Source organism: Bidens hawaiensis, unplaced genomic scaffold, assembly GCF_021521415.1.
Source record: "Bidens hawaiensis isolate Kalapana, Puna unplaced genomic scaffold, B.hawaiensis_p1.1 tig00055082_1, whole genome shotgun sequence".
In the NCBI taxonomy this organism is placed as follows: Eukaryota; Viridiplantae; Streptophyta; class Magnoliopsida; order Asterales; family Asteraceae; genus Bidens; species Bidens hawaiensis.
The window spans coordinates 72,085-86,961 of NW_027506318.1; the positions used below are offsets into that span (position 1 = coordinate 72,085).

A 14,877-nucleotide genomic window follows, 5' to 3' on the forward strand; every position below is an offset into this window, starting at 1 on the left:
TCAGATCTGAATGAACCAAACAGCCCCTTACTAATGATGTGAGAAAATTGTTTGTTGTTTACCCTTTAAAACAATTTATTAGACGACAACATCATAATGTACATTGTCCTTTATCAACTCTTTATCAGAGAGTTTACTGAATAATCGTTGATCTTTTAGGAGAAACAACGACAACAACAAAAACCATTAAGAACAGTTTGGCTTACTTTTGACGTAAAAACATCCAAAATGTAATGTTTAGAGAGAAGGTAATGTGAACTCAAATTCAAAGAAGATAAGAACATGGAGGCTAGGTTTGCTAAAGAAAGCTTTGAAGACATATACTTAAAAGTAGGTCATGTCCTTAATGTGTGTTGCCTGTTGGTGACTAAACTCTAAAATGCTAATAAACTGAAATAAAAGAATTTTATTATGTAAAATCATATTAATTTATAATAATCATATTATATAATCATATAATTGTTTTTGTATGTTCAACATATGTACTTGATTAGGCGTATATTTTTAGTGTGTTAGCATTTAGTAAGAGTTATGCATCTCATATGTTTTATTTTACAGGATTTAACTATATATACTTATTATCTTTGGAATATCTGTATTTAATTGAAAATGCTAGATAAGCAAATTTTTGTTTATTCCAATGCACTATTTAAAACAAAATTAGAATTTAATCCACCAAATCATAGCTCATATTAATTGATATATCCGTGAGAGCGCTTATACAATACAATTATATAATCACAATTATATTAAATAATTTTAAAGTTACCCGCGTGACACGCGGGCTAATACCTAGTAAAAAATAATCCGGTGTGAAATAAAATACAAATACAAAGAATAATAAAAAGTAAAAAAAAATATAGATATCTACCGCAGCTTTATCATGTAATTACTTTGCAATTATTCTCTTTTAATTACTTCTCCGTAAAGTAAATCTTTTATACTCCATCATCAGAAGACCAGACCAGAGTCACGCGCTCACGCCCACTTTTCAACAACTCTTAAAACACACGGGACCATTTTACCCCTGCGATCGCCATCTTCCAGCAACTTAAACATCAAATTGATCTTCAACTTCTTCTTCTTCATATGGGTAAGTTAGTCATTTAAATCGGATGTTCTTTGATTTGTTATCAGCAATTATATTATATTATTATCAAGTTTTCAAGTCAGAACCCTATTGATTCAATCTAGGCATTTAAATCGGATGTTATTGATATTAATATTATATACACATCACAACTTTATAATTAGTTATGATTCTAGTTCGATCTCGATGTTAATTAACGGTTTGTTGCTGCTGATTTACTGTAATTTTTAATTAGGTTTTACTAAATTCGATCTCAACTTAATTGGATCCGAGCAAGTAAATATGAATTAAATTAAAATGATAAAACTTTGGATAAAGTGAATGTATATGTTTGTATCTATTTATAGTGATGCAAGTGATATGTTATTATTTTAGATAAAGAATCGGAATCGTGCTCGACACACCTCATAGACGGAGATGGTACTTTCAATGCGGTTGGACTTGATAGTTTTATCAAGCAAGTCAAACTGCCAGAATGTGGACTTTCTTATGCTGTTGTTGCTATCATGGGCCCACAAAGCAGCGGTATGTATTTCGTACGTGTCTATGGGTTCATCGCTATTGCGTTATATGCGAAGGTTAGATGTTAATGTGTTTTTTTTTGCAGGAAAGAGCACACTTTTGAATAATCTTTTTTATACCAACTTTAAGGAAATGGACGCGTACAGGGGAAGGCATGTTATTATTTGGTCTTTTTATTGAATGTGTTATTGTTATTAGTTTTACGTTGCTTAAATTTTATTTCTTTTTATCAGGTCTCAAACCACCAAAGGTATTTGGATAGCAAGGTGTGCTGGTATTGAGCCATGCACCATTGTAATGGATCTCGAGGGTACCGATGGAAGAGAGCGAGGAGAGGTTATTATATATATATACTTATTTAATTTTGTTTTTGTTGTTATGAATGGTTGATCACTTTGATGTTAGTTAGTAAGATTTTTAATTTTGTAACCTTTTCAGGATGACACTGCATTCGAGAAACAAAGTGCACTCTTTGCACTTGCTGTTTCAGATATAGTGCTTATAAACATGTAAGTTTGCTAGTAACTCCAGATAATCTGTTACCGATTTGAATTTTTTAGGGTTAATTGCACCAACTGTTACATAATATTACCATTTATCACTATGCATGTTACTCTACCATTTTCTCTAGCATACTTAAATTTTCTTACTTTTTACCATTTTGACCTAATTTTTTAATAGAAGCAAGTTGTGTTTCTGATAAATTTATGTTATACAGGTGGTGCCATGATATTGGGCGTGAACAGGCTGCAAATAAACCCCTTTTAAAAACCGTATTTCAGGTACATTATCTGTATTCATAGTATATCTATTTCTCATTGTCCGTTTGTTAATCTTGTGGTTAATGTCTTTCAGGTTATGTTGCGGTTATTTAGTCCACGTAAAACAACTTTAATGTTCGTTATACGTGATAAAACGAGGGTAAGTTTTGTCTCTTGTACCTTATGTTATGGTAACATATCTAGTGCAGATTTGATTTATATCTTTTTTCTTACTTACAGACACCTCTTGAAAACCTAGAGCCTGTTTTGAGGGAAGATATCCAGAAGGTATAATTTGTTTAATTTATCATGTGATCTAAAAACGTAATGTGACCACACTATATATGATAATTGTTATTTGTTGTTGTTTGATGTAGATATGGGATTCTGTTCCCAAGCCAGAAGCCCACAAACACACCCCACTGAGTGAATTCTTTAATGTAAGGACTTAGATATACATGTGTTATTTCAATCGCTTAATTTGACATAATGTTATGCCTATTTATCATATAATAACTTCTTATTGTTTGAGTCACCAGGTTCAAGTTGTTGCATTGTCTAGCTATGAAGAGAAAGAAGAACAATTTAAAGAGCAGGTATGCAAGAGATTAGTATCAAGTTCAATCTAGCCATCACGAGCATGTTGATGGTTTAAATAATATTATTTTTAGTTATTTACTTTTTATTTGGTTTTTGAAGGTGGCTAATCTAAGGCAAAAATTCAACCAATCTATTGCACCTGGCGGTCTAGCTGGTGATAGGCGAGGGGTTGTTCCCGCTTCAGGTTTTTCCTTCAGTGCACAACAAATCTGGAAAGTCATTAAGGAGAATAAAGACCTTGATTTGCCAGCTCACAAGGTAATGGCTCTAGAACCTTCTCTAGTAAAATCTTACATGCTTTCTGGATTTGGATTTTAGGGGAAGGTTAACATACAAATGAAATTAACGTGCTAAACGTGAGAATCAAGTAGAGTAATTATATATACAAGTAGAGTAATTATGTAATTACATAATTACTCTATGATGTAATTACATAAATACTTTATTTGTATATATAATTACTCTACCTGATTCTCACGTTTAGTACGTTAATTTCATTTGTATTTGATCCAAACCCTGGATTTTAAATATATATATATCTTGTAGGTTATGGTGGCAACCGTACGTTGTGAAGAAATCGCTAACGAGAAATATTCTTTCTTTGTTTCAAACGAGGTATACATAGTTTAGTAACTAAATAATCAAAACGCATTCGTTTCTAGACATTTGAACTAAATTAAGTTTTGCAGGACTGGCTTGAATTAGAAGAGGCTGTGCAAAATCACCTTGTCCCAGGCTTTGGGAGGAAGCTTAGTTCACTGCTCAATAGTTGTTTATCCAGGTATTAATCATACCGTTTTTGCAACAAGACTATTTTTTTAAATCTTTGTTAACAAGTTTTCATGTATTATTTTATAATTTGTTTTCAGTTATGAGGATGAGGCTACTTACTTTGAAGATAGTGTTAGATCTGCAAAGGGAAAGCAATTGGAAGAGAAGTTGCTGCAAGTAATGTTTCTTGCTTTATCTGACTTATATTTATTTATCTATAGTTTTGATTCTCATTTTTGTTGTTTTTTTCTAATATTGTATTCAGCTTGTACAACCGGCCTACCAATTGATGCTGGAACATATACGATCTGAAACACTGAATAACTTCAAAAAAACACTTACTGATGCTCTGAGTGAAGGACAAGGATTTGCAGTGGCTGCTCGTGATTGCACCACAAAGTTCACAAGACTGTTTGATGAACAGTGTCAAGGTATTAACTATTTAGTGTGATTTGTTTTGTATTTTATAGTTAGATGCTCATAATTTTTTTTTTAAATTCTACAGATGCCATTATCAAGCAAGCCAATTGGGACTCGACTAAAGTAAAGGATAAATTTTCACGTGATTTAGAATCACATATTGCTGAAGTTCGAACAGCCAAACTATCTGAACTTACATCACTATATGAGGTGATAATATACTAAAACACATGTGTATTTTTAAGTCTTGTGATGTAGTTGTTGATCAGTTTATACATATTTCTTTAGTCAAAATTGAAAGAGGCGATATATGGTCCCATGGAAGCGCTTCTAGAAGGAGCTAATGATGACACCTGGCCTGCAATTAGAAAGCTTTTTAACCGTGAAACTGAAACAGCTGTCTCTGAGTTCTCTTTTGCACTTAATGGTTTTGAAATGGACGATGATGAAAAGGAAGATATGATTTTAAAATTGAAGAATTTTGCAAGAGGATTAGTTGAAGGGAAGACAAGAGAAGAAGCTGCCAAAGTTCTGTACCACATGAAAGAAAGGTAGCATATGCTAGAAAATATGTTTTTTTTAAAACGACTATAGACCCTAATAATAAAACACTAACAACTATAATTAACAGATTCACATCCATATTCAACCATGACAACGATTCAATGCCACGAGTTTGGACTGGAAAGGAAGATATCCGAGCAATAACGAAAATGGCCCGGTCTTCTGTAAGAATCATTTCTATGATAATATTGGATATTTTACTCTTTCGACACATGGATTATGGTCTGTTCATTTATGTTTTTCTTTTTAATATTTCAGTCTTTAAAGTTGCTCTCAGTGTTGGCTGCAATTCGCTTGGATGAAGAAACAGATGCAATTGGGGATACACTTGTCCTCGCATTAGTGGAGCCTAAGAAAGGCGCTGGTAAGAGTACCACTGACCCATTGGCATCTAGCACATGGGAAGAGGTATTGTGTGTTTCATATGGGTTTCTTTTATCATAATTTTATGTATAATAATATTAATAGTTATATAAATACACACAGGTTCCAGCTACAAAGACACTAATAACTCCTGTTCAATGTAAAGCATTGTGGTCTCAATTTCAAAGAGAAACCGAGTACACCATCACTCAAGCTATTGCTTCTCAGGTATGGGTTTATCATGTTGTTTACTAAAAACGGCGGATTGCTGACTTTGTTGACTTTGCTGGTTTTCAGGAAGCTAATAAGCGCAATAACAACTGGTTACCACCTCCATGGGCTATCGCTGCCATGGTGATTCTTGGGTTCAATGAGTTCATGACTCTTTTGAGGTTATTTTTGTCTTTTTACGTTTCTTCACTTTCATATTTATCCAGAATTTACTTAATTTAGATTCTATTTTGCAGGAATCCTTTGTGGCTACTCTTTATATTTGTTATTTACTTGCTTTGCAAGGCGTTGTGGGTCCAGCTAGACATTTCTGGTGCATTCCGCAACGGCGCGGTAAGTTTAACTTCAAATAACTGTGCAGCATTGTTTACACTTTTCCTGATTAATATTTTCGATGGGTGTCTGCATGTTACAGCTTCCAGGAATTCTTTCATTATCCACCAAGTTTCTTCCAACTGTCACAAATCTTCTTAGAAAACTAGCAGAAGAAGGTCAAGTTCCGGTCAACACTGATGCACAAAGAAATAACTCAAATTCATCAAGAATTACTCAAGGGAATAACAGTGGGTTCTCATCAACTGCTTCATCCGAGGTAACTATGGAAAATGAAGTGGAATATACAAGCCCCCAAAAATAAGACGATTAGCTTCACCAATAACGTTCTGCCTGTATCCATACGAAGCTTGTTTATTTTTCTGGGAAAAATGTGTCAAGATTGGTTTTGAACTTTGTGGTGTTCAAGAGGGTATAGAGTTTACTAGGAGCCGTCTTTTGTTGGCTCTGTCGAGTAGATTTTGATTTTGAATACACTTGTGTTTTAGATGTCAAGATTAGAATGGTGTTGTATACGATGGATATAATATGATTTGTGCTCTTGGTACGTCTACTGTTGTTTGTTTTGGATTTTGTCTGCAAAGCTGAAGGGTGTAATATTTATGGTCTTGGTGTGTGTACTCTTGCTCGTTAAGTTTTTATCGGATTTTGTTTACGATGCGTATAATATGATTATTGTTCTTGGTAGTTTACTAGTTCTTCAGGTTTGTGTTGGATTTTGTATACAACGGACATAAAATCACGGGTAGCAACCATGTAGGCAAAAATAGGTTGTATATAATATGGTGATCTCAAATGAGTCACAATTTCAGTCAATACAAAAACTTCTCAACATATCAAACCAATTGACTAATTGAGTTAGCACCGCCTATGATTATTGTCTTTCCTACCTACTCGTCTCCAGTGCAGTTGGTCATGCCGTCGACACTCCACCACCACAACCGATGCCACTTCACCGCCACCCCACCACCGCTAATCATCCCTTGTACTAGCTCAGAATCCTGTGTAAAACCATCAAATACCAAATTCTCATACCAATTGCCACACTTCTTCCACTGCTGCTACTGACTCGTGCATCGCTTCTGCCGCCTTCACTGCCTACCACCACCACTGTCGCCTCTATCTCTGCCAGCATCATCGCCACCTCCACCAGCCAGCGCCATCGCTGCCACCCTTGACAGTTGACACCACCTCGTAGCCGTCCCCGCAACCGTCGCAACTACCATCATCATTGCCTCTAGCCTCAGCTAAAAAACGAAGCATGTGAACCTTACAGTCTTAATTTCTTTCTAACACAAGAACATGCAAAGAACACAAAATATATAACAAATTCACTCTCTTAACAAACTCAAGAACTCTTAACATAAATATATGATTGGAAAACCAAAATTAACTTTCAAATAATCTAACACATCCGCCTATATTATATTATGTCCTTATATAAAGAAATGAAATATGTACAACAACCATCACCATTATTTTCACTCTTGAAACAAATTCTAAACTTCACATCTTCATAAATTAGAAGAAAACCCATGCTCATGTTCACTCGCGCTTCCTCTAGACAAGCCTCTTAATCGTTGCCAGAACCGCTTCTTTCTTCCCATTTTCAGAGGAGCCGAATTGGACACCCGTCTAAACGATTCAGACTCCAAAACCCCAACATTTTCAATCGGACTCCTCAAATCCGTAGCCGATAATCCCATGTTAGAATCATAACCACTCGTTTCATGATCCATCACTGCAAAGTCAAGATCTTCTTCACGACGGCTGCAACTTCTAGAAGGTGTTATTTCTCTTATTTCATCAAACTCATTGCATACAAGTTTCAGGGCTTGAACCACTTCACCCATGAACGGGCGGTGTGATACTTCTGGTTGCACACACATTGATGCTATGGCTGCAACTTTGAGGATGCTGTCAAATGGGATGTTTGAGTTTGTGATGTTTGGGTCAATGATCGACTCTAGCGCCTCCTTGTTTGTGAGCAGTGGTCGTGCCCATGTCACAAGATTTTCTTGGCCCGGTGGCTGCAATAGGTCCACGGGCTTTCTTCCAGTTAGAAGCTCGAGAAGAACCACCCCGTAGCTGTAAACATCACTTTTTACCAGAAGATGTCCCGTCATCGCGTATTCTGGTGCTACGTAGCTGTATAAGTAGCATGAAACAATGCTAAGGTTAGTCTAGGGACGTAAAAGAGCCGAGCCAGGCGTAAGCTCGTGTAAGCTCAAGCTCGGTCCATCTAACTTATGAGAGCTCGAGCTTGAGATAGACTCGTTTCAAGCTCTATTTCTAAAGTTTGAGCTTGCATCGTGAGTAGTTTTCCAGGCTCTAGCTCGGCTTGATTAGTTTATTATTTATTAATTAGTTCATATACTTTATAATTATTTTATATAAAAAAATTTAAAATCTTACAGCATAATAATTAAAAAAAACTTCTGACACCATGTGTTCTATTTTTTATTTTATATGAATTATTTTTTTATCACAATTTTATACATAATACTATTATAAACATATATATTTAATATATCAAAAAAAATTATATAAACAACAAGCTTGTTTAGGCTCGCGAGCCAGCTTAAGCTTAATAAGTGAAGCACTGGCCCAAGATCATTTATTAACCAAACTTATTTCAGACTTGATCTTGCGTTCAAGTTTGTTTAAGCTCGGCTAATTTCTAGCTTTTAGCAAGCCGATCTAGAGTAGTTCACGAACAGCTTGGCTTGTTTACACCCGTTCTCAAAAATAATATTTTTTTCTAGCGTGTTTTTTGGTGAAACAACACACAGTAAAGTTTAGCTACCAAATGGGCTGAGAATCGTACCCGAAAGTTCCCATTACATGAGTTGAAATGTGTTTATGATCATCCATTGCCGTTCTAGCCAACCCAAAATCAGAAACTTTAGGTGTGAAATCATTTTCAAGTAAAATATTACTCGACTTGAAGTCACGATGAATGACCCGTGGACTCGAATCTTCATGTAAATAAGCTAAACCACGCGCTGCTCCTAGAGCAATCTTCATCCTTTCATACCAGTCCAGAGGCACCACCTTATCAGCACCTGCAACAAAGTTCCATAAACCTAAAAATATTAAAATCAAGTTACGGGTGTAAACGAGCCGAGCCCAAGCTCGACTAGGCTCAACCTTGGCTTGTTTTGACTTACGGGAGCTCGAGCTTGCTCATTTCGAGCTATTTTTCTGAAGCTCGAGCTCGGTTAGTGAATTTATTTTCAAGCTTGGGCTTGGCTTGCTTATTATTTATTAATTAATTAATATACATTTTTTTATTAAGTTTGTATATATTTTGAGAAACACCTTAAACGAGCCTAAGCTCGTCTCGAAACGAGCTTTATTTGAGGCTCGGGCTCGGCTCAATAATTAAACGAGCTAACTTACCGTGTAAATGCGATTCGACACTTCCATTCGGAACAAGCTCATAAACTAGACACCGGAAATGATCTTCGGTGCAAATTCCGAACAACTTCACCAAATTCCGATGATGAAGCCGACTCAACATCTCGACTTCCGCCAAAAACTCACGGCTCCCCTGCCTGTCATCTCTCTTAAGCACTTTCACCGCAACTTTCCGGTTACCCTCAAGTACACCACTGTAAACAATACCGAATCCACCTTCTCCAAGTATCATACGCGTATCAAAGTTACACGTGGCTCGTTCAATCTCACTCAAGCTATAGATCTTAGCAGTTCCAGTGTACGCCGCTAAACTCGAGCTAAACGACATCGTTTCTGAACCTTTTCGGCTTCCGATTATTAACGAGTCTCCGTTACTTAACGGTTTCCGTTGACGGTTAATTTCCGATTGTGAACAGCATCCGCATTTTAATAACAGAAGCCAAACGGCTCCGATTAGAACAACGACGGATGTTATAGAGGATATAATAACCACTGCGATTATGCTTCTGTTCGGATTATTATTATTATCTCTTCTGTTTATAGGTATGTTTGCTCCGAAAGGCTTTGACGGTAATCCTTTAGTTCCGTTTACAGATTCCGGTTGGTCGATTGTTACGTCGGAATTTGACGGAATCGAAGGCGGAGACGGTGGAAGCCCTGAGTTTAGATCAAAGTACACAATTAGGTTTTCAAGTTCTGCAAATTTGCAGCCGAGCCGGAGCTCGAATTACGACGGCACAAGCTTGAGTTCGGCTCGTGAGTCATTTTTACAAGCTCGAGCTCGGTTCTGGCTCGGCTCATGTATTATTTATTAATTAATTGTTAACATTTTTATTTATTTGTATATAGTTCGAGAAACCTTAAACGTGTCCAAGTTCGAGTTGAGCTCGTGTGTAGTACCTTAAACGAGCCAAAGCTCGATTCGAATTCGGTTGTGTACAGTGAAGTTAATAAATATAAGTCGAAAACAGCTAAATTTGAAATTAACTTACACAATTAGGTTTTCAAGTTCTACTAATTTGCAGATAGTGTGTTGTGTGCTTTGGGAAATTATTTGTATATATTTTGAGAAACCTTTAACGAGCCTAAGTTCGAGTCAAGCTCGAGTGCGGTACCTTAAACGATCCAAAGCTTGACTTGAACTCGATGTGTAGTGTGAAATTAATAAATAGAAGTCGAAAACAGCTAAATTTTAAAAGTTAGTTTACACAATTAGGTTTTCAAGTTCTACTAATTTGCAGAAAATGTGTGATTTGTGAAAAGATTCAATGATTTTATTGATTGTAAAAAGAGATACAAGTTCTAGTGTATAACTCATTAACTAAACAGAATATGTAAGTGTTAACAAACCAATTAACTAAACAACTAACTAAATAAGGGTAGAATAGTAAAATGCCAGTCTTTGACTTGATTAAAGTCAACATAATGAAAGTATGAAACATATGAAATTGGTAAAACCTGGATATTGAACGTGTACGACTTCATACGCTTCAAATCGAGAGGCGCTGATGAGCACTTGTTTCTTCCAGAACTTTTGGTAGATCGAATACGCAGTGAAGAAATCAAAATTTTGTTTTAGGGGTACTAGATTGACGAGAACAATGGTTTCGTCGAGCTGGTCACCGGCAGCATTGGCACCCATGATTCGAGCTTGAGATGCATTGAGTGAGAGACTGGTGGCAATTTCTTTAGCGAGTTCAGAGACCAATGGGAAGAATGTGTATGGAGAAATCATGAGGCGTAGTTTGACTTCGATTGGCCATACACAAGCACAAGGTGATCCTGCTGGTGTGTATGTTAGTGGCTGTGTGCATGTCACTGTTGCGCAATCTACAAGTAAACATTGAAGTTAAGAGTGTTGGAGCATAAACGTTACTAAAGCCCGGATTGTGTTAATGCTCGCTTAACGGGTTGGGTTGACCCATTAACATATTTTATTTTTGATCCTCCAAATGATATAAATTGGATGGACCGCAAAGAGGTTGGGTTGGATTGGATTGACCCTTCAAACAAATTTTAATCCAGCCAAATTTAGATCGGCTCGTTATAGATAATATAGACAAAATTTCATGAAATAGCTAAGTACTTGCATTTTTGTTCTGTTTTGGTTATTGTACAATTTGTACTTACTTTTCTTAATGTTTAATCATTAAAATTACAGTTATGTTCATTGTGATCATTAAAAGTATTTTAATGGCTAAAATGGAACAAAAACATGCTTTTATGACCCTATCTAAACAAAATTAGCACATTGCTATTTTATGCAATTTGCCTTAAAAACATAAACAAAACCTGGACCAATATATAAGTAAATAAGTTCAAGTAAGTTTTACCTTCATTAGGAGGCGGACGTGGTAACGCGAAAGCTGAAGTGGGTGGAGGAGAGTCCTTGTTTAATGATGAGCTTGATGGGGATATTGCAGGTCCTTAAACATTATAAAATAATTATTAATCATTGTATTATTATGATATAACAATAGTAATGTTGTTTAAATGGCAAAAAAAGATCAAAGCTTTAATAATCTTGATTACCAAATCTGCTTGTTGGATCAAAGGGTGTTGGTGCAGGACCTGTTTAAGATAAAAAAAATTAAAGCTTTAGAAATCTTTTTGTCAAATGGCTAGTTTTCAGGATGTTTTTGGTACCAAAACTGACCTTGCGGGATGTAAGTTGGTGGTTGAACCGGATACGATGGTGCAGGGGCAAGATGGTCAAGTTTTGACCTTCCGTGATGGTATCTATGATACGAGATACTAGAAAAAGGCTGAAATCCTTGTTTGATCCATTTTGTTGCGTGATGCTTCGAGGGAGAGTGTTTGACATAGTGATCAGGAGCTAAAGCTCGGTCACTAGTGGGAGTAGATGGCCGCGAAACACCATGATCTGTAGAAAGTTTGACTTTTAAGGTCAAGTGAGTTATTTTTCAGTGTTCAATATATAGATTTATATGTATATAACAAAAAAGAATGTAATATGTTAATTTACAAAGATTTGGACCTTCATTACAATCATGTCAGTTTGGCATGAGAAAAATGACTAGTTTGACTATTCTAGTCAAATTATTTTATTATGTAACATTGACCTCACATTCAAAGAACAAACCAATACCAGGAAAAATGTCTACTTTCAATTTTAAAATCTCAAAAACTAACGTCTTCATTATAATTTTGCATAAATGGTTAACAATCCCCCCCCCCCCCCCCAACCCCCCCAAAAAAAAAAAAAAGAAGAAAAGAAAAGAAATTATTCTTGTCAAATTTTGATGCAAATACGTCATTTCCCAATCAAAAAGTCCAACTTGCATATATTTATAGATGAACACTAAAATTAGATATTAAAACCAGGATACATTGTGTTCACCAAGATTATACAAATCAATTAATCAAATTGTCCAGAAATCAACAATCTACAATATCAAGAATCTTGGTGTAATTAGAAACAAAAAAATGAATCTTGATTTGATCCCAAATCACAGTTTCAAGAAAATCTAACTGTGATGAGCTCTAGAACATTAAAAGAATCAAACTTTCTTCAAGAAACTAAATTTATGAACACAAAAACCAACTTACTAGCAGATCCAAGAGCCAAAGAACCACCACCAACACACAAAATCAAGAATGTTATCAATCTGAGAATCACTAGAAACCCCATCAGCAAGCAAGATGAACATGTCAAAGGGCTTTAATATTTGATCACCAAACACCCAAGAATTGCATTAGCCACTTGTACTGTACCACCCATAGCTTCTTCTACTTACAAGAAGCAGGGGTGGAATGGCAGAGTTGTCTACCAGATGTCAAAAAGCTCCAAACTTTGCAGACTAACTAACTAGAGTATACTATATTACCATTACTATTAATAGAATGGTGATGTCTTTATAATTTCTATAAAAAATGAAAATTTTAAGATTCAAGAATACTAAAAATCAAGAAGATTTAAATTATTAAATACCCTCCTGCCCAAAAAGTAAAATGGAATAATGGGCTTCTTTTTAGTGGTAAAGAAGTGGTGGTATGAGTGATGAATTGATGAGAGAGAAAGTGGTAGTGTGAGTTATTAGATATTGATTTTTTTTGGGTCATTTTAAATGGCCAAGAAGGATGTTAATGATTCCTTGTGTGGGAGTTAGTTGAAATCTAGAAAAACATGTTGGTTTTTCTTCTTGGATTAGTCTTCCATTACATTTTTTTATTAGATTTATTTTGACTTTTGTTTGATAAGAATCCCATTTGACTTATTTTTATTTTTTTTTATTTGTTTGTTTGTTTGTTTGAAGATTCACATTACCCATTTAAACAGCTTTGAAAAAGCTGGTTTCTTTAGCTTTTTTTTCTTCTTTCTTTATTGCTTTCTCTTTATTGTGATATTGATGGATGTGTAACTAATTTTTAACTTTATTTTAGTTAGTTTATAAATTATAACTGTACAATTGATGGTTAATCTGGAACATTTTTATTGGGAATTAGAACTTTAAAGACGAAAATGATTGAGGGGCCTTTATTTATAGTTGTTAAGGGGTGTAACATCATGATAAATAACATATAACTTCTTATTTAATATAAAACGTTTTAAAAATTATTAAGTATTAAAGTAATTGAATTTTTAAACCATATGCACTTGTTAAAGAAAAAAAAATTGAAGTAACAATGAATTCATACACTCTGTTTTTAAGTTTTAACGACCAATAAAACGTTTTATTAGTATAGAAACGATGAAATTGACAAGCAAGAAGTTAGCCGAGCCACATCACTCATGCAATTGAACACCCAACTCACGCGATCAACAAACACCCGATACCAATTCAAACATCAAAGCGGCACCAATCCTCCCATGTTAGCCCGGTCGATCTTGAACGATTTTTTATCCACAAAATGCCAAGCGCTTTAATTCCTTCAACCAACTTTGACAATCAAACTGGAACACCATTAAATATCGTACATTTCTAACATTCCAAAGACACCAAAATGGGATTAAGCAAATAGCATGAAACATTTTGTCCTTGCTTTTAGATAACTTGAAAAACTTATGCAAATCGAGGACGTCCAACACCTGAAAAATAAAGAAAATATCAATCATGCCAAAGAGATTGAGCAAGACCACATAAAGTAAATAGGTGTTCAACCATTATATATATACACATGTGTGTGTGCGTGTAATGATTGTGCTAGCAAGTATAATTTATCACTTAACTTACATGTACATATTTATTAAACTAGCTTAGGAATATGAATTATTAGGGCTGTAAATGAACCGAACGAACATGAATAAGACCTTGTTCGTGTTCGTTCATTAAGAAAATAATGTGTTCATGAACGGTTCACGAACACTTACCGAACGAGATTTTATGTCCGTGTTCGTTCATTAAGGAAATTAATGTGTTCATGAACGGTTCACGAACAAAAATAAAATCGACAGAGCCTAGAGATTAAGACCGATGTATTCATGAGTGTGAATGATTAAAACATGTAAACGAATTGAACGAACGCGAACAAGGACATGCTCGTGTTCGTTCATTTAACTTTAAACAAACCCGAACACTTAATCGAACAAATATTTATGTTTATGTTCGTTTATTAAACAATATACATTTGTGTTCGCTTATGTTCGTTTGTTTAAAAGCTAAAGGAATATAACTAAACAAAGATAAATGAACATATATGACACTAACGAACATAAATAAAAACACTTAAATAAACACAAATTAACATATATAAAACTTTAAGTAGATGACTCATCAAATAATATTTAATTATTTTTTATTAATACATACATAAACAGATAGAAACGAACATAAATAAGCG

The 14,877-nt window shown here is 34.9% G+C and overlaps 2 protein-coding genes across 2 annotated transcripts; one reads left to right on the top strand and one right to left on the bottom strand.

Moving 5' to 3' along the window:
• The first annotated feature begins 959 nt into the window (after positions 1–959).
• LOC143617477 (protein ROOT HAIR DEFECTIVE 3-like) lies at positions 960–6,262 on the top strand. Its single transcript, XM_077090026.1, has 23 exons — positions 960–1,093; positions 1,466–1,615; positions 1,698–1,764; positions 1,846–1,948; positions 2,051–2,121; positions 2,331–2,394; positions 2,468–2,533; positions 2,614–2,661; positions 2,751–2,813; positions 2,913–2,969; positions 3,073–3,231; positions 3,520–3,588; positions 3,663–3,754; positions 3,843–3,921; positions 4,010–4,175; positions 4,250–4,374; positions 4,453–4,715; positions 4,796–4,892; positions 4,987–5,136; positions 5,215–5,319; positions 5,389–5,483; positions 5,559–5,655; positions 5,738–6,262. The coding sequence occupies exons 1-23, from the start codon at positions 1,090–1,092 to the stop codon at positions 5,957–5,959; spliced, it is 2,412 nt and encodes an 803-aa protein (XP_076946141.1). The 5' UTR covers positions 960–1,089; the 3' UTR covers positions 5,960–6,262.
• Positions 6,263–7,077: 815 nt separating this feature from the next.
• LOC143617476 (receptor-like serine/threonine-protein kinase ALE2) lies at positions 7,078–13,270 on the bottom strand. Its single transcript, XM_077090025.1, has 8 exons — positions 12,646–13,270; positions 11,732–11,959; positions 11,608–11,646; positions 11,409–11,501; positions 10,534–10,905; positions 9,058–9,732; positions 8,483–8,720; positions 7,078–7,803 (listed from the first exon to the last, which is right to left on the bottom strand). The coding sequence occupies exons 1-8, from the start codon at positions 12,725–12,727 to the stop codon at positions 7,170–7,172; spliced, it is 2,361 nt and encodes a 786-aa protein (XP_076946140.1). The 5' UTR covers positions 12,728–13,270; the 3' UTR covers positions 7,078–7,169.
• Between the last annotated feature and the right edge of the window lie 1,607 nt (positions 13,271–14,877).